At 47.4% G+C, this 24,946-nt stretch overlaps 2 protein-coding genes across 3 annotated transcripts in view; one reads left to right on the plus strand and one right to left on the minus strand.

The window, feature by feature from the left end:
* Positions 1-1,556, plus strand: part of PLEKHH3 (pleckstrin homology, MyTH4 and FERM domain containing H3) — an 8,435-nt gene extending 6,879 nt beyond the window's left edge. Inside the window, exons 11-13 of the mRNA XM_023725225.1 lie at positions 1-166; positions 457-648; positions 1,177-1,556. The exon at positions 1-166 is cut by the window's left edge and continues 239 nt beyond it. Coding sequence (XP_023580993.1) covers positions 1-166; positions 457-648; positions 1,177-1,353 — 535 coding nt within the window. The 3' untranslated portion in view covers positions 1,354-1,556. The remainder of the gene's footprint in view (positions 167-456; positions 649-1,176) is intronic.
* A 1,057-nt stretch (positions 1,557-2,613) lies between these two features.
* LOC101361492 (tubulin gamma-2 chain) lies at positions 2,614-8,336 on the minus strand. Of its 2 annotated transcripts, none has more exons than XM_023725224.1 (11): positions 8,288-8,336; positions 7,885-7,997; positions 7,515-7,682; positions 6,889-6,978; positions 6,065-6,144; positions 5,145-5,271; positions 4,232-4,318; positions 3,969-4,118; positions 3,431-3,583; positions 3,187-3,348; positions 2,614-3,057 (listed from the first exon to the last, which is right to left on the minus strand). In XM_023725224.1, exons 1-11 carry the CDS (start codon positions 8,334-8,336, stop codon positions 2,860-2,862), a joined length of 1,377 nt encoding a protein of 458 aa, XP_023580992.1. In that variant the 3' UTR covers positions 2,614-2,859. The 2 variants fall into 2 exon arrangements, with proteins under 2 accessions (XP_023580992.1, XP_004390340.1); XM_004390283.1 differs by having other exon boundaries at positions 2,860-3,057; positions 6,910-6,978.
* Between the last annotated feature and the right edge of the window lie 16,610 nt (positions 8,337-24,946).

Raw genomic sequence — 24,946 nt, forward strand, 5'->3', positions numbered from 1 at the left:
GGCCAGCGATGGAGGAGGTGGCGCCGGCACGGCGGCTGCTGTGCTGGGAGGCTGGAAGCGGCTGCGGGGCATGGGCCGAGCTGAGGCCATGGCTGCCTACCTGGCTCTGGCGGCGCAGTGTCCGGGGTTCGGCGCTGCTCGGTATGACGTTCTGGAGCTGAGCACGGTGAGGGGGAGAAGGGAGAAGGGGACTCTGGTGGCCCTAGCCCCACACCTTTGCCCCAGAGCCACAGGCCCCCACCGTGGGTAACACTACCTACCCCAGCAGAGCTGCCCATCTTAAACCCCAGGAGTCACTTTGGACCCTCACCTCTCTGGAGCCTTAACTCCTGGCACTGTGGGGTCCTACGGGGAACCAGCAGGCTCCCTGCTCACAGCTATACCCCCAAACACAAACAAACAAAAAAAATGTTAGTGTCCTCTCCTTCCCCCCCGACTCTGCCTATCTGTCTGCAGGAGCCTGGTAGGGGCGCTCCACAGAAGTTATGCCTGGGCCTGGGAGCGAAGGCCATGTCCCTCTCCCGACCCGGTGAAACGGAGCCCATCCACAGTGTCAGCTATGGCCATGTGGCCGCCTGCCAGCTAATGGGGCCCCATACCCTGGCATTGAGGGTGGGAGAGAGCCAGCTCCTCTTACAGAGCCCCCAGGTGAGCAGCAGAGGGGTGGTGAAAGGAGGGAAGGGAAGGGATGTCAAGAAACATTGAACACCTGGTGGCCGGGTACAGAGGGCTCTAGGCACTGGGGATCCAGCAGTGATCAAAGACAAGCTCAAGATTAGTACATTAGAATGGGAGAGTCAGGCAGTGCACAAGTAATCAAAGATTATTTTAAGATAGAGATAAGTGCTACAAAGAAAAGAACAGTGAGACAGGAAATGACTGGAGAGGGCCATTAGGTAGGACGGTCAGGAGGTGACACTTAGCATTCCAGGTGGAGGGAAGTGCAAATGCAAAGGTCCCGAGATGGGAATAGACCTGGCATGTTAGAGAAGCAGAAAGAAGGCCAGTGTGACCGGCACATAGTGAGGGAGAGAGGGGTGAGGAGGGGGAAGGTTGCAGGGGCCAGATCATGGGGAGCCCTGGTAAGGAAGCTGGAGCTTCAGAGCCTGGGTGAAGAATGAGACAAAGAAGGGAACCCCGTGGCCCCTGTTGCACCTGACCTCTGCCCTCTCTTAGGTGGAAGAGATCGTGCAGCTGATGAATGCCTACTTGGCCAACCCCTCCCCCGAGAGGCCCTGCAGCAGCCTTTCTCCTCCATGCCAAGACCTGCCAGACATCTCCCCTCCCAGCCAGCACCCGGGCCTGGATGAGCCCCAGGGACAGTCTGGCTGTTTGGGGCAGCTGCAGGACTAAGCCTGCTAAGGGTCATGACCTCCCTCCTGCCTCCAGCCTTGGCCTGGACTGCTCTGAGATTTGAGGAAACCACGGACCCTTTTGGCCCTGCAGGGACAGGGCATACCCCACACCCAAGGGCTGCAACGGGTGCGGACAATTTTCTAGTTTGTTTCTTAATTTATTTGTAGAAGAGAAGCAAAAAAATCCTTATTTACACAAAACCTTCCTGTGGGAGTGTTGTCAGTGGGACAAGTTGGAGCCCCACAGCTCAGAGCACCACCCCTAGGGACGCCCACACTCTGGGCTTTTCCAGGCACAGAGAGGAGTCTGGATACCACAGGGCTCCACCCTCCTTGACCTCCTGACTTTAACTTCTACATGGCCAGTCGGCTTGCTGTAGGGTGGTGGGTGGGGCAGGTGAGAGGGCAGCTTTGGAAGCTGGCAATTACTCACCCTCCCTTCTCCATTGGGTGGGGTAGGGGTGGCCTCCTGGCATCCCTGAGACTAGAGGACAGTGAGTCATCAAGATTGGCACTGCCCAGTTCCTACCCTGGTGTCCAGCCTTCTGGGCCCTGATTGAGTCCACTTTTGGTATGCCTACTGCTTTGGGCCTGGAATGGAGGGAAGAAGCTTGGGGCAGGATATATGTCCAAGAACTTCTCAGGATGGGTTCAGCCCTACTCCTGAGTTCTCTTCCTGCTTATCAGGGTAGGTTGAGTTGGGTTGCATTCCTGGGGTTCTGATGGTCCCGGGCACTGGGAATCCAGACTTCTGCCTTTCCTGACATGCTCAGAATGCTGTAGGTCCTTCTCTGCCCTGAGTGGAGGAGGCTGGGGCAATGCTTACGCCCCTAGGGCAGGGGCTTAGGTGCTGAGGAGACAGAAGACCTCAGTAACCCTCTGTAACCCTGAGAGTAGGGCTGACTTCTGTCAAACAGCCTGGTCCAAGGCAAGGGATGACAACGGAAACAGACACATTAAGACTTGGACGAACTTGTAAAAAATTACAGCAGGTAGAATTCACCCTAACTTCATATGCCTTATAACTGGAAGGGAACATGAAGATCCTTTCACCATCTACCTTCTTCACAGACTAACCAAAACTTGCTATTGAACTGATTCTGACACATAGCAACCCTATAGGACAGAGTAGAACTGCCCTTAGGGTTTCCAACGCTGTAATCTTTACAGAAGCAGACTGCCACATCTATTCTCCTGCAGAGAGGCTGGTGGGTTCGAACTGCTGACCTTTCAGTTGGCAGCTGAGTGCTTTAACCACTGTGCCATCAGGGCTCCTTTCTTCACAGACTATGCCCTGACTATATTCACTACCAGGGCTTTATTACTTTATTTGAGTTAAACAAGCACGTCAGGGGTCAGGGCATGGAAGGGAGGAAGTAGGGTCAGCTCTGGGGCTGGAGATGATCCTAGAAAGGTTGTTGGTGAGAGGGTGTTGAGTCAGAGGGGCCAGGAATGGTGGGGCTGTGCTTACTTTCCAAGGGAGTGGGGATGGTGGGAAGGGAAGTCACTGCTCCTGGGTGCCCCAGGAGATGTAGTCTGGCCGTGTGGCCGCATGGTACTCATCAATGAGCTCCTGCACAACCTCCCTGGATGTGTCCAGCTCATCAAAGTTCTCCTTAAAGATGTCCTCCTTGCGGAACTGCTCCAGGAAGGCCTCTCGCTTCCGCAGCTTGTCGTACTGCTGGCAGGAACTTTCAAAGAGCTGAAACGGATGGAAATCTCCAGGATGGGCACCAGCGCCAAGGACAGGGGTTAGGCATAGACTGGGGGAAGGTGCTGAAAGTGGTTAGTGGAAGTGAGTGGCCAAAACAGACCAAAAGACTAGACTCACCGAGGAAATACTGGTGTGGTTGGCCATCATGAGCCCGCTGACCCGGTGGGCAGAGGGCAGGTATGGAGACTTCCTCGACAGAGCCACCTGGATGCTGGCTGGGCCCCAGGGGATGAAGTTGGCCAACTTGCGTTCCCGGATCCTCTGCAGGCTCTTGTGGACCTGGGGTGGGCGCAGAAGTGGTGGTGGTAGCCTCTCCTCTACCCCTGCAGGTTCAGGGGTAGAACGAAGGGGCCTCACCTACCTGGGTGGGGTCCACCTCCCCCTGGATGATGTTGAGGATGGCGATGTAGCAGTGGTTGGTCTGGCGATCCCGGCCTGTGGACACCATCACGTTTTTGGGCTGCAGCAGCCGCCTCATAACATCCAGGACTGTGGTCTTCCTCACACTGGCCACCTGAGGGACAAGTGGGTAACACGGACCAGGCCAGCACTGAGGTTGTAGTCCAGACACACCCACAGAAAGAATAATCGACAACCCCCCAACGCCCCATCGGGCTCTGGTAGTACAGTCCCTCTAGGGAGTGCCTTTAGATCCAGATCTACACTGAGCCCCTGCTGGAGGATCAGGAATCTTAGCCCTAACTCAGCTCAGCCAAGTCATGCCCATGTGCAGGAGTCTGAGCAGACCCCTGCAGAGCCCAGCCCCTGCAGGGAGCCAAAGGCAGAGGGAAAGTGGAGAAGCAGTCAGCAAGAAAGCCACGTGCTCTGTACCAGCCCCTGAGCCCAGGGCCTTCTGAGCCCAGGGCCAGTCCAGCCTGGGCACTGAGGGCTGCTGTTACCGACTGGTCCGTGGTGAGGGGGGTGTAGCCAGTCATGAGGAAGTGGAGCCTCGGTGTCGGGATGAGCGAGGCGATGAGGCCGATGAGGTCATTGTTCATGTAGCCGGGATAGCGCAGGGTGGTGGTGCTGGCCGACATGATGGTGGACACCTGGGGACAGGGGTGCCGTGTCACGGGCCTCAGCTGGGGTGGGGCTTTCCCTTCCCAGATGGCCATCTAGCAGTGAGGGTCCCAGCATAGAGGGTCGAGGAGTGAGGGCTCACCAGCTGGTTGATCTGGGAGAAGGATGGGTTCTGGATGTGCAGGCGGTCTGTGGCGATCCGGTTGAGGGCCGTGTTGTCCAGCACCACCTGGGGGAACAGAAGAGGGTCATGGCACCTTTATGAGGAGAAAGGGGGCAAAGAAACAGGATATTAGCTTAGCCCCCTAACTCCAAAACCAGGAAGTAGTTTTGTTAATTTAAAAGGAAAGCACTGTCTCTGGAATATCACAAGACATTTTTTTACTATTCAGTGCAGTGAGCAAATGAGCGGGGCAAATGGCTAACATGCTCAGCTGCTAACTAGAAGGTTGGAAGTTCTAGTCCACGCAGAGGTGCCTCAGGAGAAAACCCTGGAGATCTACTTCTAAAAAATCAGCCACTGAAAACCCTGTGGAGCATACTTCTATTCTGACACACATAGGGTTGCCATGAGTCGGAGTCGACTTGATGGCAACTGGTTTTATGTGCCATGTACTGTGCTTGCCCTGGAGACACAATGGAGAGCAAAACAGGCACTGTCTCTCCCCTCACCAGGCCTCCACTCTAGTGGAGAGAGACAGACATTAAGTATAAAACAACAGAAATGTATAATTACAACCTGAAATAGGCACAAAGGAATGTGACCTTGACTTGGTGGTCAGGGAAGGTTTTCCTAAGAAAGTGACCCTTGAGCTGAGAGTTCAAGCATGAGCAGGCAGTAGGTAGAGGAGGGGAGGGATGCACTTTGTTTAGAGTCTTGCTGCCTAAACAGACTGTAAGCAACTTGGGGGTTAGGGCCTTATTTCATAATTCGGCCCACGAAGGATGGCTTTGTTTGTTCTCTGTTCTCTGGAAAGGACTTGGGAAGAACAGGGCACAGATGACTCACTAGTCTGGGGAGGCCGACCAAAGCCCCAGTTTCCTTCTGTGCTTACCACGCAGTCTGCGTTCTGGGTCAGCCTCTTGAGCGTGAGCAGCGAGTTGTAGGGCTGCACCACCACGTCGCTCATCTCATCCTGGTTGGGAAACACCGAGTACGTCTGCACCAGCTTCTTGGGGTACCTGAGGGTGAGGAAGAGGCTAGAGGGGTAAATGGAAGGACCCCCATCACTACCCATCTCAGTCTTCTCTAGGAACAACAGGGAACATTCCTTTCCAAGCACCACCAATCTCTTTACCAAAGGAGTGACAGCAGAACTGAGTCGTCAGAAAGTATAAGCCTCAAGCATCAAACCTTGTACATCACCTCTTGGTTATTTAGTGCTCTGTAACAGAAATATCACAACTGGATGGCTTTAACAAACAGAAATTTATCTTCTCAAAGTTTGGGAGGCTAGAAGTCTGAATTCAGAGCACTGGCTGGCTTTAGGGGAAGGCTTTCTCTCTCCATCAGCTCTGGCAGAAGGTCCTTGTCTTTCCAGCTTGTTTCCTGGTTCCTTGGAAATCTCCATGTGTCTTGGCATCTGTCTTAACCCATCTCTGCTCTGCTTGCTTGTTTAATCTCTTTTATATCTTAAAAGAGATTGACTCAAAACACATCCTACACTAATCCTGCTTCATTAACATGACAAAGACAATCCATTCCCAAATGGGGTTACAACCACAGGAACCAAACCGAGGTTAGGATTTACAACACATATTTTGGGAGGATGTAATTCAATCCATAACAATCTCCCTAGGCAACCCCACATCCCCTGAGTTATTGCTTCCAAGGTATTCCCTGAGCAGCCAGGCTCTGTCCCTATGACTCAAAAGGGGAAGTGACAGACCGTCCAGTCCAAGAAAAAAGTGACAAAAATGAAGGACATTACCCAGGGAACCAGAACTAATGCCCTTGCCCCAAACCCAGGATCACCTGTCATTCAGCCGCTCCAGGAGGTAGGAACCCAGGCCAGAACCCGTCCCCCCAGCAATGGAGTGACACAACACGAAGCCCTGAATGGGGAGGGGTGGAGACAGTGGTGTCACTAGGGTTGGTGTCACTCAGTGCAGTAACTCATGGTGTCACCTCCCCCATGCTAATTACCACAATATTGTAGCTAAAATACCAGAAAATTTGACAACATCAGCAACTATAAAAAAACGGGCAGCAACGAAAACAGCATGTGCTTGTGGTAATCAGCACGTGATTCAAAGTGGCATTGTAATTGGGTAATGACAGCTCTGACCCAGAGCCATTAGAAGGTTCAAAAAGTAAAGTAGCATAGAGTTTTAGCCTTGTAGGTATATGAATACATGGAAGCTGGGCTTACAAAAAAATTTGTTGTTGTTATAACCAACTACAGGGATATTTTTATAAAAAATAATAAATTTCTGCTGAAACACCACACAAAAATTTTATAGACAGTCATTCTGGTGTCACTCCCTCTGACAGTGTCACCCCGTGTGGTCTGCAACCCTTGTACCCCCCTAGTGACACCACTGGGCAGAGAGCAGTCTCCAGGTATCTGGAGGAGATGTTTCAGGATTGTCCCGTTCCCTACTCCCAACACACCCTTGTCTCAAGGTTTCTTGTGTCCATCTAGGCTGAGGCTCTGGGAAGGTTCAGAGCCCAGAGCACAAGCTGAATGACATCCTTGAGGACAAGAACTGTAACTTATTGACTTCAATACCCCAGCATCTGATGCACAGTAAATGCTTGATAAACGGGTTTTGAACTGAATTGCCCCATCATACCACCTGTTCAGGCCGCCTCCTCACCTCTAGGCTGTCACTTCCATCTGCTTCTCTGTCTATGATGTCAAAGATGTCTTCATGAATTTTCTCGCCCTGTATAGAGACATAGGAGCCCTGGTGGCACAGCAGGTAAGTGCTTGGCTGCTAACCAAAATGTTAGTGGTTGGAACCCACCTAGCGGCTCCAAGGGAGAAAGACCTGGCAATCTGCTCCAGTAAATATTACAGCCTAGAAAACCCTATGGGGGCAGTTCTACTCTGTCACATGGGGTCACTCTGAGTCAAAAATCAACTTAACAGCACGTAACAACAATATAGAGAGATGGGGAGAGTGGGTCAGGGTGAGAGGGTTCTGGAGAGCATCTCTTTGCAGCCACTAGATCTCTACCCTGGGACATCGCTGCCACCCTCAAGCAGAAACTCTGCTGTAGTCCTCAAACCAGAGCGGCTGCTTTACAAAAGATTTGCACAAAATTTGCATAAACCTCTCCCTGGCTGTCCCTTTTGTCAGTGTATCCCTTTGTCCCTTATTTATTGTCAGTTTGATCTGGTCAAATGCCCCGGCTGCTTGAGCCTGCCTTGCCCTGGGATGGGAATACCAAAAGTGTCTAGGATGGCCTGTCTAGGCACCTGGGAGAATCCGCTGGCCCAGTTGTTGCCAGCTCCTCCGCCGTGCTCTGACAGGTAGATGTTCTCCGGGTTGTAGAGCTTGGCATAGGGGGAGTTGAGGATGGAGTGGATCACCCGGGGCTCCAGGTCCAGCAGCACCGCCCTGGGGATGTAGTGCTCATCATCTGCCTGTCAAGGGGAGTCCAGGACAGGCCCAATCAGCTGGGGCCTGCCCAGTCCTACACCTCCCAACTCTGGCTCCTGCCCGCCCTCCCTCCTCAAGCCAGCAGCGCTGGCCGCTCTGCCCAGCGGGCTTCCCAGGACCAGGCCGCTGCCCTTCCTTTCAGGGCCCCTGGGCCACTGCCAGCCCCGGCCAGGTAGCTGGGGGCACCTGGTAGAAAAAGACGTCCTTGCGGTCAGTGCCTTCGGTGGCGAACTCCTCCACGATGCCCTCGGGGCTGATACCATGCTCGGCGCACAGCTGTTTCCAGAACTCGAACCCAACTGGCGGGGAGGGGAGGGGAGACACCTGAGTCGGCTGGAGCCAGAACGCCTCACGAGCCCGGGGTCAGGGTCAGAAGCTGTCACATGCAGACAGTGGGCCCAAGACGCCTGGGTCCGGGGGCCGTCACAGCCGAGGGCTGGAGGCTCCGCTCTAGGGCTGGGGCTGGGTTCATCATGCGCATTAGGGCAAGGGTTCATCGAAAGGAAAGGGGGAGCTGGAGAATGTCAAGCACTTGGGTGGACCCAAAGGGGCAGAACCGAAGGCTGGCGGGGGTCCGGCGCTCGCTCACTCTGGTTGCCGCACTGGCCCAGCTGCAGAGTGATGATCTCTCGGGGCATCGCTCTTCAGACGCGGCCGCGGCGCCCCGGCCGGGCGTAAGTCACCGCAGAGACGAATGTGTCTGGCAGCTGGGTGCGCAGGACGTGGGGAGCGCGCGCTCTCTTCGTCTTTTGACGCGGATGTTCGGTCTGCGCGTGTGCAGTGCGGATCTCCTCTCCGCCGGCGGGGCCGGGAGCCCAACCCGGGCATCATTTTCTCCCACAGCAGTCGCAGCTGGAATTCGGCACAGGCGCAGAGCGAGGCCGCGCCCCTCCAGTCCTTGGCTCCCGCTCCGCGCCTGCGCGGTGAGACTCGCAGGGGCTCGCGAGGTCGCGACCAGGGTGTGGGGGCGGGGCGGGGCTGTCCTTGCACCTCTGCCAGGTTTGTATGCCTTGGTCCAGATACACTGAGTCAGCCACGCTGTGTAGGTTGGTGAGCTGCTCTGCTAGGTAGAAGGGCTGGGTCCAAGCCAACATTCTTCTTTAAAATTCTTATTTTAAAGTAAGAAAAGTTTTTAAACATACAAACATGATTTTGTATTTTTGTGTGTGTTTTAATATAAACGGTATCAAAGTACAATACCTTTTTGCCATCTGTTTTTTTCAATTTGCATTAGGCTTTTGTGATTAATCATGCTGACACATGTAGATTTATTTCATTCCTCTTAACTGCTGTATAGTATTTCATTAGATGAATAAAACCAGTTTGTTTTATTTCCACAAGGAGCCCTGGTGGCTCAGTGGTTAAGCGCTTGGCTGCTAACCAAAATGTGGGTAGTTCCAAGCCACCAGCTGCTCTACTGGAGAAAGACGTGGCAGTCTGCTCCTGTAAAGATTTACAGCCTTGGTACTTTGGTGACTAGGGATCTTGAAAGCTTGTGAGCGGTCGTCTAAGATACCCCACTGGTTCCACCCCGTATGGAGCAAGAGAGGATGAAGAAAAACAAAGACACAAGGGAAAGATTAGTCCAAAGGACTAATGGACCATAACTACCACAGATGCCCGGCTCCCATCACTGACTGCTCTGACAGAGTCCCGGACAGAGCAGGAGGGAAATGTAGAACAAAATTCTAACTCACAAAAAAAAGACCAGACTTCAAGTGGTCTGACAGAGACTGGAGAAACCTCAAGAGTATGGCCCCAGACACCCTTTTAACTCAGTACTGAAGTCACTCCTGAGGTTCACCCTTCAGCCAAAGACTAGACAGGCCTATAAAACAAAATTAGACTAAATGGGCACACCAGCCCACGGGCAAGGACAAGAAGGCAGGAGGGGACAGGAAAGCTGGTAACGGGGAACCCAAGATCAAGAAGGGGAGAGTGTTGACATGTCGTGGTGTTGGTAACCAATGTCACAAAACAGTATGTGTATTAATTATTTAATGAGAAACTAATTTGCTCTGTAAACCTTCATCTAAAGTACAATTAAAAAAGAAATTACAGCTTTGGAAACCCTGTGGGGCAGCTCTCCTCTGTCCTATAGGGTCGCTATGAGTTGAAATCAACTCCACAGCAGTGAGTTTTTTTAGTCAGGTTTTTATTTCTATACAAGGGAGATTAGATTGTTTCCACGTATTCGCTATTACATCAACCAAGTACAGGACTTGTCTGCTTGTGAATATGAGGGAAAATGTCTACAGAAGGAAGACATGCAGCTTCAACTTTACCAACCAAAAAAACCAAAACCAAACCAGTTGCCATCAACTCATGGCAACCTGATGAGTTGCAGAGTAGAACTGCACTCCATAGGGTTTTCAAGGCTGTGACCTTCTGGAAGAAAATGGCCAGGTCTTTCTTCCCAGGAGCCTCTGGGGGGTTTGAAATGCCAACATTATGGCTTAGTAAGTGGTCCAGTGCTTAACTGTTTGACACCCAGGGACTCCTTTTGTTACTGGCCTTTTGAAATTCTTCCTCTGTGAATTGCCTATTCATGTCTTTTGCCCATTTTTCTAATAAGTGGTTTCTCTTTTTCTTATTGATTTGTAGGCATGTTAAGATAGTCTATGAATTTTTTCTCAGTTATGTGGGTTGCAAATATTGTCTCAGTCTATGGCTTCTTTTTTCACTTTGTATATGGTGTCTTTTGTCATAGAGAAGATGTTTATTTTAATGTAGACAAATTTATCCATCTTTTCCTTTATGTTTTGTGATTTTATACCTTATTAAAGAAACCTTTTCCTACCCAGTGTCATGAAGCTATTCTGTTTTCCTCCAAAAGCTTCATAATAGTTTTGCTTGTTCCTTGTAGGTCTTTAGTTCATCTGGTATTTATTTGGAGGCTTGCTGTGAGATAGGGATCTACTTTATCTTTTCCATATGGATGGCCAATTGTCTCCAAACCAATTATTGAAGAGTAGATGCAGCCTTCCCCACCCCTGGAACATTCCAAGCCCCACACCCATGTGGGCCAGGTCCTGGCTTCTCTTCCACTCCATCGGTCTGTCTGTCTGGTGGCCTTTCTCTGGGAGCCTCAAAGAGTCAATGCTCAGATGAGGTTTTTTGTTTTCTTCTGTCTCTTAGAGAACTTTGCCACCTTCCAGCCCCCACCTGGAATCCTCTGGGCTTCTTTAGAAGGCTCTGGTTTGACCCACACCTGCCCCTGTCCCCATCTTGCTTCAGTTTCTCTCTTCTTATCCTATCCAGGCCTCCCAGCTTCCTCCACCTCTGGTCGGCTGTAGAAAGATCTCTAGTATCCACCCCAGGAGGACCTGGTGGCCTTGCCCTTTTGGGGAGGGTCTGGCTGCTCACTTTGAAGGTCAGAGGGGGGCTGGAGCTCCTCCAGTAGCCCCAGAGACTCCCTTCCCCAACAGGACTGCTCCTTTAGGCCTGGCTCTCTTCAGAGGCTTTGCCAGGACCCTTTCAGAGCCCTGAGTCTGCTCAGGGCTGAAGAGGAATGCTTCAGAGACGAGAGTAAACTTGCCAGGCTTCCCCGCCCTGTGAGTCTTGTAAGGCTTACTGTGCTTCCTTTAAAATAATAAAAAGTGGTAAACAGTTCATGAACACCTGTGAAACATGAGAATTAAATTTTACCATTTCTTGTGATTAATAGCAGTGCCTTTCTCCTCCCTCTGGTCCCCCAGAAGCGGGAAAGCTTCATTCAAATGCCGGTTTATAGGCGAGCAGGTTAGAACATGTGCGTTGGAGTTGGAGAAGTTGCTGTGTCAGTTTCTTCTAAGAAGCTATGTTGGACAAGCTGGAGGCTCCTCCCGGTCTTGTAGAAATGGGTTGGAAATGGAGATGCTTACGTACATTAGCAGAGCTGAATATACTCCCAGTTATTAGCAGACTCTGGCTTTCCATTTCTGCCGAGAACTGGCCAGTTGATGCCAGTTAAATGAGATAATGGCGTCAGCACTTAGCACAGTGCCCGACTCACAGTAGGCACTCAACAAACGGTAGCTGCTGTCGTTATCCTAGATGCAATCGCAGCTGAAGTATTTAGCTTGGCTGCTGCTACAGGCAAAAAATCCTATTCAGAGTAAAAGCAAAATGAGTGTTTGCTTTAAATAAATTTTTTAAAAAAAAAAGCAAAAACAATTATCTGTCATGATTTGATGGATTCGATTTCAGATCTAACTTCCTTTGAGGTTGAACAGAAGGATCAGGTTCATCATCTCTTGGATTTCAGGTCCAAGGTCTCAAGGTCATTACCAGTAGTTTGACGGTTAAATGTTGAGTTTAATTTGCTTGACTGAACATTTTCTGGACCAGGTAATGGTAATGTAGTGGGTGGGATGTGGCTTTTCTTTGTCTGAGGTCTTGGTCTGCCTCTGATAATAAATGTAGCATTTGTAAATAACTAAGACGCTTGCTAAATGTCCAGATCCTTTATTGGAAATTCAGGTTAAATAAAACATTTTGTTAGATGCACCTTTATTTCTGTCCTTTCCTCGATGCCTGCCTACAGTATGTCAGGAACACAGGTATCTTGCAGGTAAATAGGTGGAAGTGTGAGGTGGCAAAATGAAAGTGTATTTCAGGGACGGGGAGGAATAGCAGTGTGCATATTGTGGAAAAGCAGCTAGTTAGAGCCAGTTCTAGTCCTGAATGAGACTGGGATCCTATGAACCCAAGGAGTTTAACTTTCAAGATGAAGATAAAGAAAAATTAAAACAACAAAGACAAAGAACCAAAGCTCTTTATGTGAAGGGAGTTGTACTAAATTCATATTGGTGTTGTTTTCTCAAGGAATAGGAAAAAGGACATCAGTTTAAAAGTAATCTTGTCTGTGGGCCATTTGTTCATCCTTTTATTCTTTGACTGTGCACCTATAATGTGCTGGGCACTCTGTTAAGAGGTAGGGAAGCACCAGACCCAGGTGCTCACGGTCTCATGGAGAGAAAAACAGGCAGAGGGTTTCTGCACAGAGTGCGGAGTAGGGGTTTAACTACAGACAGGAGAATTAGGGAAGACTCATGGGATGAGGTGGCTCCTGGTCCGAGTCTTGAAGTTCTGGTGGGAATTAGCCAGACCTTCAAGGGGGTGTAAGAATGATATTGTGGTGGTGGAGTTATCAGACCTCCTCTAACTTCACAAGGGGGAAGAATAATCAAGATCAACAGCCCAAGCCTGATTCCTGTGAGGCAGAGGTCAGACATGCCTCCTCTCTCTGCCATCTTTACCAATTCTGACACCTGCTGCCCCTCCCAGCGCACTCTCTACTTCTCTCCTGGGTTCGATAGTTCATTGCAGTGGCCACACAGAACTCACAGACATTGCTCGTGATTATGGGGTTTATTAGGGAAGTAACAGGTTACAATTCAGGCTCAGGAATGCTCAGGATACAGTTCTTCCATCAGGACAGCCTCTTTTCAGCTATGCCCGCAGGCACGCTCTCTCTAGTCCTCAGCCTCTGCAGGTGTTACAAAGCACTTTTAGCTTTGCAGATAAGTGCCCTGAGGCACCCCACTTCACCAGTAAGCCTCGGCCAGAAGTTGCTTACCTCTACCTCTGTGGGTCAGCAAACCTAAACTCCACCAAGTGCCCAGAGGCACCCTACTCTGCCAGCAAGCCTCCTGCCCAAACACACTCAGCTTTCTTGCTCCGTGAGCTGGGTTCTCTGCGACTGCTTCTTGCTGTCTTCATTGTTACAGCTCTCCCTCTCCCTCCGTCTCCATCTTCCTCTCCCTTTCCCTCTCATTTTAAGCCTAACAGGATGGCAAAACTGACAAATCCCTTTGATGGGCCACAATTACCTTATTTGCACAGTCACACCCAATAACTTGGGTGAGAGTTACAAGACCGTGTTGAGAAAGGCCACACAAAAGCGATCCATCGCACCCCAGGCGGCTACAATCAATAAGAAGAAAACAAACACTCGGAAAACAAAAATGGGTACAGGGTATAAAGGGTTCATGATAAATAAAAATATAAAAAGATGCTCAATCTTGCTAGTAGTCAGAAAAACACATATTCAAGGCAAGAAAATGAGATGAGCAAAATTTTAAAAGAGTGATAATATTCAGTGTTATGGGGATCCTGAGAAATGGATGCTTTTATGCACTGTTTTTATACACCCTTGGTGGGAGTCTAAATGGATACATTCTGGAGGGTGAATTGATTGTTCTCTCGATATGTAAGTGCATATAACCTTTGACTTGGCAATTTCAATTTGAGGAATCTATCCTACAGAAATTCTAGGACAAGTGCACAGAGATATATAGACAGGAATGTTTGCCGTAACAGTGTTTATAATGGGGAAAAATAGCCCAGATGCCCACATGTCCATCAATAGAGGTGTGGTTAAATAAACTACAGTATATCCCGATTAGAGAATATAAAGGAGCCATTTATAAGACAAAGTAGACTATCGCCGGCATGGAGTCCCTGGGCAGTGCAAACTGTTAACGTGCTCTGCTGCTAAACGAAAGGTTGGAGGTTCGAGTCCGACCGGAGGTTCCTCAGAAGAAAAGCCTGGTGATCTACTTCCTCAAAAGCAGCCATTGAAAACCTTACAGAGTCAACAATTACTTTAAAAACAAAGATAAGAATGTAAGGAGGCAGGAAAACTAGATGAATGGAAATGGAACATCCAGAACAAAAATAATGATGATGTTCACGCATTGTGAAGAATGTAACCTATGTCACTGAACAACTTGTGTAGCAATTGTTGAATGGGAACCTAAATTGCTGTGTAAACCTTCACCAAAAACACAATAAAATATTATTGAAAGGAAAGCCCTATGGAGCACAGTCCTTCTGGAATACACATGGCGTCACCATGAGTCCGAATCGACTCAATGGCGACAGGTGCTGGTTTATCACCAGCATATAAAGGTAGTCTGCATATAGTAGGTGACAAAATCAAGTTACAGAACAATATGTATTGTCTCATCCCTTAGGACAAAACAAAAACAAAACTATTTTCAAATGTATGTGGAAGGAAAACAGTATGTTGGGCGTGCTCATGGTAGAAGCAGCAGCGTGTGTATAGCTGGGTGTGGGAGATGGCATGTTGACTTTAGGATTAACATGGAGAGTTTCAAGTGGTGAACTAGAGAAATTGTCAGGGACCAGACCTGGATATATCATTTGGAATGGGCAAAAGAAGGTGGCTCTGTCCTGAGGGCAATGGGATGCTGCTGAAGGATCCTGGGACAGAATCAGGTTTGCATTTCAGAAAGACCCCTCTGATATAGGGGAGAGAGGCATGCTTGAGTGGAGCAAAAGAAGAGACTGGGCTGCCAGTTGGGTCATTGCATGAATCCAGGCATGAAAGGAGGAGGGCCCTGCCCAGGGGTGGTGAAGAGCGGACAGAGTCTAGAGATACTGAGTGGAGAGAATCTACAGGAGTTCAAGATGACTGAGCACGTAATGGGGTAAGGGAGAAGGAAGAGTCTGAGCTGACAGATTGCAATCTTGGGACTTTGGGTGAAGGTAGGGCTGTTTACTGAGACACAATTCAGGAGGAGCATGTTTGTACAGGTTGAGTTTGAGGGGCCTGAGGGACATCCAGCAGTCCAATAGGCAAGAGAGAATACATGAGCCTAGAGCTAAGGAAGGAGTCCCTGAGTGGTGCAAATAGTTAAGCACTCAATTACTAGCCGAAAGGTTGGTGGTTTGAACCTAACCAGAGAAGCCTCAGAAGTCAGGCCTAGTGATCTGTTTCTGAAAGGTCACAGCCCTGAAAAGCCTATGAAGCAGTTCTACTCTGCACCCATGGGGTCACCATGAGTCGGAATCGACTTGACGGCAACTAATAACAACCGAGCTAAGGAAAGAGATCTAAGTGGAGAACCAGGTGCATCCAGGTGGCAGTTAAAACCATAGGCATGAATAGGGTCACCCAAGGAGAATGCATGGTGTGAAATGGTCCTGGATTGGAAGAGGACTGGGAATACAACCTGGCAGAATACAGTATTTAAGGGGTAGGGAGGAAGATTTTATAGTAAAGAAAAATGAAGGTGCAAGCAGAAAAGCAGAAGAAGAACTAGTGTGTATCACACAGGTTTGCTTGCCTACCTTTTGGTTTCTGGCAGAGCCCTGCTTTTATTCTGCATCCCACCCTTCCTCCAAGTGGTTCAGGGGTGAATCCTGATTAGTCCAAGCCAAGTCATGGAGTCACAATTCCCTTGCCAGGGACTGTTTTAGCAAAGGACTTATGATGCAATTCAGGTCAATGGAATATGAGGAAAGGATTCCAGAGTCTTCTGGAAAAGGTCTCTTTGATTATTAAAAATAAAGAGACATATTAGGAAGGGGCACATTCTCTTCTTCAGCTGCACCTTGTCACGTTTGGATATGGCAGCTGGAACTGCTACAGTCATCTTTCAGCCATGTAGAGAGCATCTTGAGGACAGTCATGGTGCTGTCAAGTCATGGCAGCAGAAAGATGGAAGGCACCCTTGTGACACTGCTGAGCCATCAAATTAATCATCCCTGGAGTTGCCCCATATCTGGACCTCTTGAAATGTGAGATATATTTTTCCTTGTGGTTTAAACTATTTGATTTGGGTTTTCATTTAATTGCAGCTGAAGGCCCAGCCACAGAGAAGGATATTGCAGAAGGCTAGAAAGGAGAAAGTTCTGAGGAGGGAATGATTTGGGCATCTGAGGCTGCAGAGAGATGGAGTAATATGGCGATGCAGAAAGGTCCTTCAAATTTGGGGGGCCATTGATGACTTTAGTAAGAATAGTGACCCTGGGCCATGGGGGTAAAAACCAGGTTATAAAATATTACGTAGTCTTATACATAGTTGGCACTCAACGGATATTTGAGAAATCATAAAATTGAGACATGAGTGGAAGATGAAGTGGGCAGGGAGTATAGACTTAACAAGCAGTTTTAATCTGGGGTCCATGGATCCACCCAAGGGATCTATGAGTAGAATTCAGGAGATCCATACACTTGGATGGGAAAGAAAATCCATCTTGATTTCATTCACCTCTAACAGAAATTTAGCCTTCCTTCAATTATGACTGTAGGCATCACACTTCAGCAGTATTAGCAGTACCTTAACTTTGTCACCTGTAAAAAAACACGGCTATTTTTATATCACATTACAGTTGATGCAGATGTTGCAGTATGTTGTCTACAATCATCTCTACTTTGAAATTACAGGAGTTATTAGACCCACTTTGGGATCTTGTTATTTAAGGCACTAACAAAGAACACACAAAATACAATTTAAAAAAAAAAGCACAGGTATTACTATGTCACAAATCATTTTTTTAATATTGTCACAACTGTATTTCCATATAATTGGTTTCCACTGTAGTTCTGTGTATATTATTTTATGCATTTTAAAAAAGCATTCACCAGAATGCCAAAGGGGTGCATGGTCTGAAAAAGATTAAAAGCCCCTGCTCTAAAGAGGAAGAGAGACTTGTACAGAGGAGATGGAAATGTAGTGTCTGGGGAACACTGGCTTTTAGAACATAGGAGAGGCTTCCATGTTCAAATACTGAAGGGACAGAAGGGATTTTGAGAGCCGAGGTCCCTGAGGAGGCTGGAGATAAGCACTGGGATCCAGGCTCAGGTGGAGGGATTAAGTAGAGGAAGGAAACTTTTCCCACAATAAAAGGGAGGAAAGGATGAGTGTAGATAAAAATAAGTGTTTTAATGGGGTGGGAGTGGGGGACAGGAAGTTGAGGGGGCTTCTGCCTGGTAGCTTCTATTTTCACTGTCAAGTAGGAGTGAAGTTATCTGCTGAGAGTCAGAATGAGAGCCGAGGTAGATAAAGGTAGAGAACAGAAGATAGGACCAGCAAGGATTTGTAGAGGGACTATTAGAGCGGGTGATGAGAGAGGTAGGGAGGTTAGAGAGCCCCTCCCCCGGTTGTCATGGCAACAGAGTGTGTGGGTGTGCAATGTCTCCAGCAGTGCTCAACTGCCCAAGTGTAGGAGTAAGAGGAAAGAAAATTAGCTAGAGCCAGGGATGGGGTTGTACCAGGGGGATGAAGATCAGGGGAATAAATGAAGGATGGATCAGAATGTCCAGGCTGAGTGTAGAAGCTTGGGAGAGTGAGATAAACATTGGGAAGATTGGGACAAAGAGAATGAGAAAGTGGAGATCCAGGAAGTAGTGGTGGTGACAAGAGTGAGTCAGTCAAGTTTAAGGTCAAGGAGTAGTTTTGTGGGATGACAAGTGCTGGGATCTGGCCACAGTGTGGGTGGCTGAAGTAGAGAAGAGGTAAAGGGCATTGGAGGTCAGGAGCTCCAGGAATGGCCAGTCCAGGGTCCTGGATTGGACCATACATATGGAGGCAAAAGTCACCTAAGATAAAGGTAAGGCTTGGTGTGGAGAGGGAAGTCCTTGGAGAATATGGAGTGATTTAGAAGTGGATAGATCATTGGAACAAGTAGTAGAGTGTGGTAGAGTTGGATGGCATGTGTCGTGAAGGAGAAGCAGGGTTTTTTTCAACATGGCAAAATAGTAATGGTTTAAAAGTAACAGTAAGGAGATAAAAGAATCGCTATTCACCATGGGGTGGAGAATGGGAACTCATGCTCCTGCTGTGGAACTGGGGCTTCGAAAAATAGCCTTTATTAGAGAGGTCAGAGAGCATCAGACAATTTTGGTGAGAGATGATCTAGTACAGTGGTTTTCGACTCAGGAAGGTAGCTCCCTTCTACTCCCTGCCCTCACTAGGAGTCATCTGCAAACCAGCAGAAGCCTTTTTGATTTTATCAAAATGATGAAGATGGGTGATATTGGCATTTGGTACCTAGAGATCAGAGATGCAAAATGTCGTGCAATGCACAGGATAGTCCCACGTAGTGGTGAATTGTCCTACCCAGAGTGCCAGCAGTGCATCTCACTGATTTTATGGATCTCAGAAAGCTGAGATGTGCACTTACTCTTTAGAGCTTCTGTTGTCTTTATATTAATACCTTGTATCTATGTCTGAGGTCACTGTAGTAGACAGTGTTAGTTGGCCCATCCAACCCCTTCTCCCTAGTCAACTCCCAATGATTCGTCTACAGTCGTCACAATTCTGGCCAATGAGATGTAACTGGAAGTCATAAAGTGGGTCTCTTGGGAAAGCTTTTTCAAAAGGGCAAGTGAGGTTAGCATGCCCCTTCCTTCTTTGCTCTGCTCCCTTCTTCCTGCCTGGAACTTGGTTCAGCAGCCATCGTGTGCCCATAAGCCAAAAAGTCATACCTTAATGATGGTGGAGCAGAAAGATAGAAAGGCTCTGTATCTTTGATGACTTCCTAAGAGGTGTCCCAGCCCTGACTGCCACCTCTGGTTTTATCATGTTTCTAAGAAAAATAAACTACCATTTGTTTAAGCCACTGTTAATTGGATGTTCTGTTGATTGCAGCTGAATGCATTCCTACCTGATAGAGTCACAGAACCAGATGAATTGACTCTGAATCATGGCGACCCTGTGTGTGTCAGAGTAGAACTCTGCTCCACAGGGTTTTCAATGGCTAATTTTTTGGAAGTAGATCACCAGGCCTTTCTTCCAAGGAGCCTCTGGGTAAACTTGAACCTCCAACCTTTGGGTTAGCAGCTGAGAGGGCTAACCATTTGTACCACTCAGGGCCTCTGATAGAGAGTCATACGGCCAGTAACTAACAGATCTGAGGCTAAAACCCAGACTTTCTCACAATCTAGTACTCTTTCCTCTGCAGCAGTGGCTCTCAAAGTGGGCTCTGAACAAGCAGCATCAGCATCACCTGGAAACTTGTTAGAAATGCAGAATTTCAGACGCCACCCCAGACATTCTAAATCAGAAACCCCAGTGGTGGGGCTCTACAACCTTTTAGCAAACCCTCCAGGTGACTCATGCACCTAAAATTTGAGAACCACAGTCTATAGCCATGCTCTTCACTGTGTGGTCTTGGACCAGTGGCATCATATCACCTGGGGACATGTTACAAATACAGAGTCTCAAGTCTCACCCAGACCTACTGAATCAGAATCTGCATTTTCACAAGATACCTGGGTTATTTGTATGCATGTTAAAGTTTAAGGAGCACTGTTCTAACCAGAATCCATTGCCAACAAGTCTATTCCAACTTATAGTGACCCTATGAGACAGAGTAGAACTGCCCCGTAGGGTTTCCAAGGAGCAGCTGGTGGATTCGAACACTGACCTTTTGGTAAGCAGCTGTAGCTCTTAACCACTGCACCACCAGGGCTCATAGTATGCTTAACTGAGTCTTTTTATTTTCCCTCTTGAAGCAAGATCTCTGAAAAGATACATAAGTGACCAGGCTGAAATGACACACTCAGGATTCAGCTATGCGCTTTGCTCCACACAACAAAATCTAAACGTTTTACAATCCAAAAGGTGTCATACACAATTCAACTTTGAAAGTTCTGATTATAAACATTTAAAAACTTTAAATAGTAGAGAGAATAGTATAATCTCACCCCACATACCTCACAAATGATTTTAAATGAAAAACTCTTTCCAAGTATAAATCTGAGAATACGCTTGTGGGAATCACTTGAATGCTAAGTTAAACTGGTATATGTCACCATTGCCTCTGTATAAAAAAAAAAATCACTCAATGTTTTTTAAATAAATGGCTGTGCTTTAATATCTTTATACCCATTAGACAAAGGGTAGGGGCAACTTAAAAATTTTTTTTTAATTTTTGATTTTATGTATTTTTGTGTATCCGCTTTTTTATTTAAAAGGAATTTAAAAGGAGCCCTGGTGGCACAATGGTTAAGCACTCAGTGGCTAACCTAAAGGTTGACGGTTTGAACCCATCCAGTGGCTCTGTGGGAGAAAGATCTGGCAGTCTGCTTCTGTAAAGATTATGGTCAAGAAAATCCTATGGGGCAGTTCCTCTCTGTCACATGGGGTTGCCATGAGTCGGAAGGGACTCGATGGCACCCAACAACAATAACAACATTGGAATTTATGTATTTCATGATGGTATTTTCAGGATTCAGTGACTGGCCTTAGTTCATATGCATATTATTCCTAATTGCCATGTCCGTTCTTACAGTTGTTAGCAGCTACAGTTTCAGCCATAAAATGTACAACCTCAGCTTCATTTCAGACAGCCTCAGAAACATGTTTTGCTTTGAATGCACGCCCTAAAATCTATTTGCTTACCTTTATTTTTATCTTGATAGTCTTTAAATGTACCTTCTAGAAAAGTAGCTTTTAGAAAGATAGGCACATTTCTGTCCTTTCCATTATCTGTTACGTTCCTTTGCGTAGAACAGAGTGCATTAGTTTCCTACGGCTGCCATAACAAAATACCACAAATTGGGTAGCTTATAAGAACAGAGATTTATTAGGCCTTCCCACAATGTTCACATAGAAAATGATGGTTGTTTACCATACCCACCATTTTGTCATCTGATGTGATTTCCCTATATGTTGTAAATCCTATCTCTGTGATGTTGATGAGATGGGATTACTGGCAGTTATGTAAACCCTATCTACAAGATTAGATTATATTTTAAATCAATCTGTTTTGAGATATAAAGGAGAGAAGCAAGCAAGGAGACAAAGGGACCTCACACCACCAAGAAAGAGCACCGGGAGCATAGTGCGTCTTTTAGACCTAGCGTCCCTGCACTGAGAAGCTCCTCAACCAGGGGAAGATTGATGACAAGGACCTTCCTCCAGAGCTGACAGAGAGAAAGTCTTCCCCTAGAGCTGATACCCTGAATTTGGACTTGTAGCCTACTAGGCCATGAGAGAATAAATTTGTCTTTGTTGAAGGCATCCACTTGTGGTATCTCTGTTACAGCAGCACTAGATAACTAAGACAGTCACTGTGAGATGGAGCCTACTAAAACAACAAGAACAACAACAAAATAGCCCATTCAACCTTCTGTTTCATGGGTGAGGAAATTGAGGCTCTTTTCTTTTCCAAAAAATTAATTTACATTATTTACAAATAGTAGTATTTTTTATTATCATGTATTGTCTGTATTTTCCTTTTTTTTTACTGCAAAAGTTGTATTTGGGGTTTTTTTCTTTCCTCTCCTTCTTACAGTAAGCCTGATTTCTGTTTAACTCATGTTACATTTGTGTTGCTACTTTTGTCTGAGACAGGTGCTCCCCTCCCAGTTTTCCTCTATTACCTTGTCCAAAACCCGTGACAGCCCTAATCACACAGTAACAGTGGTGAGTTATTTACATTAACATATAAACAACAGAGTGAGACATTCTTCAGCCTTACTATATCTTGCTCATCTTTGTACCCTCAGTACTGGAATGTACTAGCTTCTCAATAAATATTTGTTGAGTGAAAGAATGATGAAACAGAGACTCAAGCACAGGAAGCAACCTGCCCAAGATCACAAACATTAGTGACAACCTTCTGAGAGATAGGTTATGAAAACATTTTAATTACATTGTATGGCTTGAAATCACATGGTAAGAGCCCAGACGTGAACTGAATGGTAGGGGAAACTAGCCTGGAATAAAACTCTGGTGGCAGGTTATTCACAGAATTAGAAATTCATGTGACAGCCCATAGAGTCAAGAGTTGACTCTGAGGTCAGTCTTAAGAGTTTTCACTTTTCAGTACCTTAGTGTTCTGTTTTACTTGCCAGTGTTCTCCCTGTAGGAGAGGTAGGTGCATGTCTGTGGGGAGGAGGAAGCCACGGTGGTTAGCTTTACCATGGATGGGAAAGGTCAGAATGGGAGACATCCCTATTCTGTAGAAGGGCAGGGAGATTTCTCCCCCATCCCAGCTCCACAGACTCTCAATTGAATTCATGGTCAGTCTTTGTTAGAAATGCATAATAATTTTTGGCGTAGGCTGGAGAAGGCTGATGGTGACCTTGTGTGCATGTGATGAGCACTTAGGTTTGTGCCAAGATCAAGGCTGTTTTTGTTTTATTGAAGCAGAGAGGGTTGGAATAAGATGTCAGCATGAAGGAATACCAGCTCAGTTGTGGCTGTGGCCTTTGAAGAGGTCAGAGTGACCCAGGAAATGTAATCTGGCCTGTGGCCTGGGGACAGCCATCCCTGAGCTCAGCAGTGTCCTACCTGAAGGTATGCTCCACGAGATCTGCTCCAGGGAGGTCCCAAGATGCTGATGTTAGCTCTTCTCCCTGGTGACAACTGGTGTATGTGTGTGTGTGAGAGAGAGTGAGGAAAAAAAAAGAGAGACAACACACACATAACGAGAAGAAGGAAACACAGAGAAGGTGTGGCCCAGCAGACCTAGGGGAATTCCTTTTCATCCAGTTTCAAGGTGACAATGTGAGCACCAGAGTTACCTGGCTTGCCCGATGGCCTTAGGGAAAGGTGCAGAAGGTCTGGGCTAGACCCATAGGCAGGAGACCCTGTTGATGTGGGCAAGGGGAGGGGTAAGGGGCAAGGCCTGTGTCCTGTCTCAGACAGGAGCTGCTGCCTCGGTTGGCCATTAAGCACCTACTGCATGAGCTAGAAGGAGCTCCAGTGGCACAGTGGTTAAGTGCTAATTTAACCAAAAGGTCAGCGGTTTGAACCCACCAGCTGCTCTGCAGAAGAAAGATGTGGCAGTCTGCTTTCGTAAAGATTGACAGCCTTGGAAATCCTATGGGGCAGTTCTATTTTGTCCTACAGGGTCGCTATGAGTCGGAATCGACTCCATGGCAACAAGTTGTTGTTCATGTGGCAGGGATGTTAATGAATGGAGTTTGGCAGCCTAGAGCTAGGTGGACAAGTGAGAACAGCGCCCCCTGGGTGGCTGACTGGGCCCTGGGGATGAGGTTGCCAACTTTTGTTCCAGAATTCTCTGCAGGCTTTTATGGATGTGAAGAGCAACTAGGGAAGAATTATGTTTAGGCTTCCACTTCTCAGACTGCCAGTCTCTTTCAGTATTTTTTACCATCTGGAATTGTTAGCACTGGAATGGGGACCCCAAATTTTTGCAATTTTTGAAAAACTTTTGAAATTTTTTGCAAATCTGTATGTGTATTATTTTTTTCCCTGGGGAAAGCTCCATATCAGATTCTCAAAGAGATCCCTGAATAAGCAAAAGTGAAGAATTACTGGTGTAGGGCAAAGCAGAAGGAACACATGCATTTATAGGAGCCTTGTTCAGCCGCTCCCTGGAAACCCTATGGGGCAGTTCCACTCTGTCCTAGAGGGTCGCTATGAGTTGGAATCGACTTGATGGCAACAGGTTGTTGTTTACATGGCAAGGATATTAATGAATGGAGTATGGCCGCATAGTAATGGTCAGTTTGGTGGCCCACGGCCTGCTGAAACCATCAAGGTCTTAGGATTTCAGATTAACAGCTGCCATGTGACCTGGTAACAGTAGTTACCTGACGGCATGTACACAGATATGGGTTAGAGGTGGTGGTCAGGAACTCGCTAAGTAAGCAAGGTACAGTTGCAATGCAGACAGAAAAATAAATATTATGCATGTAAAGGAACATGCTGTTAGCTCCCATCGAATCAGCTCTGACTCCCTGGCTCATCTTCCAGCACTACATTGGACAATATTCTGTTGTGATCCTACTGTTTTCGTTGGCTTTTTTCAGAGGTAGATCACCAGGCCTTTCTCCCCAGTCTGTCTTAGCCTTGAAACTTTGCTGAAACCTGTCCACCATGGGTGACCCTGCTGGTATCTGAAATATTGGTGGCATAGCTTCCAGCATCATAGCAACCTGGAAGCCACTATAGTACAACAAACTGACAGAAGAGTGATGGGCAAAGGAACATAGCAAGTGAGAATAGAATAGTCACTGTGGGGAGGTCCGGGAACACAACTGGACACCAGAATGGACAGAATATTCTCAGGTGTAATTCAGAGTACAAGCCACGCAGGGGCCAGGTTACGAGAATTTCTATGGGCCACACTAGGCTTCAGCTTAAGGTTGTCCACTGGCCCTGGATGGGGAACACTCTTGAGCTGTACTTCCTATGGTTATGTCTTAGAAACAGAAGTAGTAGTCTGGCCCTCTGTAAAAATGACATGGCGGAGGGTCTGACCTCCTCCAACTTCACAAGGGGGAAGAACAGTCAAGATCAACAGCCCAAGGCTGATTCCTATGAGGCAGAGGTCAGACATACCTCCTCTCTCTGCCATCTTTACCAATTCTGACACCAACCATCCCTCCCATGGCACTCTCTACTTCTCTGCTGAGCTCGATTATTCATTACAATGGCCATACAGAACTCACAGACAGTACTTACCATTATGGGATTTATTAGAGAAGTAACAGGTTACAATTCAGGTTTAGGAACACTTGGGATAGAGTTCTTCC

Source organism: Trichechus manatus, unplaced genomic scaffold (assembly GCF_000243295.1).
Source record: "Trichechus manatus latirostris isolate Lorelei unplaced genomic scaffold, TriManLat1.0 scaffold00294, whole genome shotgun sequence".
NCBI classification, from domain to species: domain Eukaryota; kingdom Metazoa; phylum Chordata; class Mammalia; order Sirenia; family Trichechidae; genus Trichechus; species Trichechus manatus.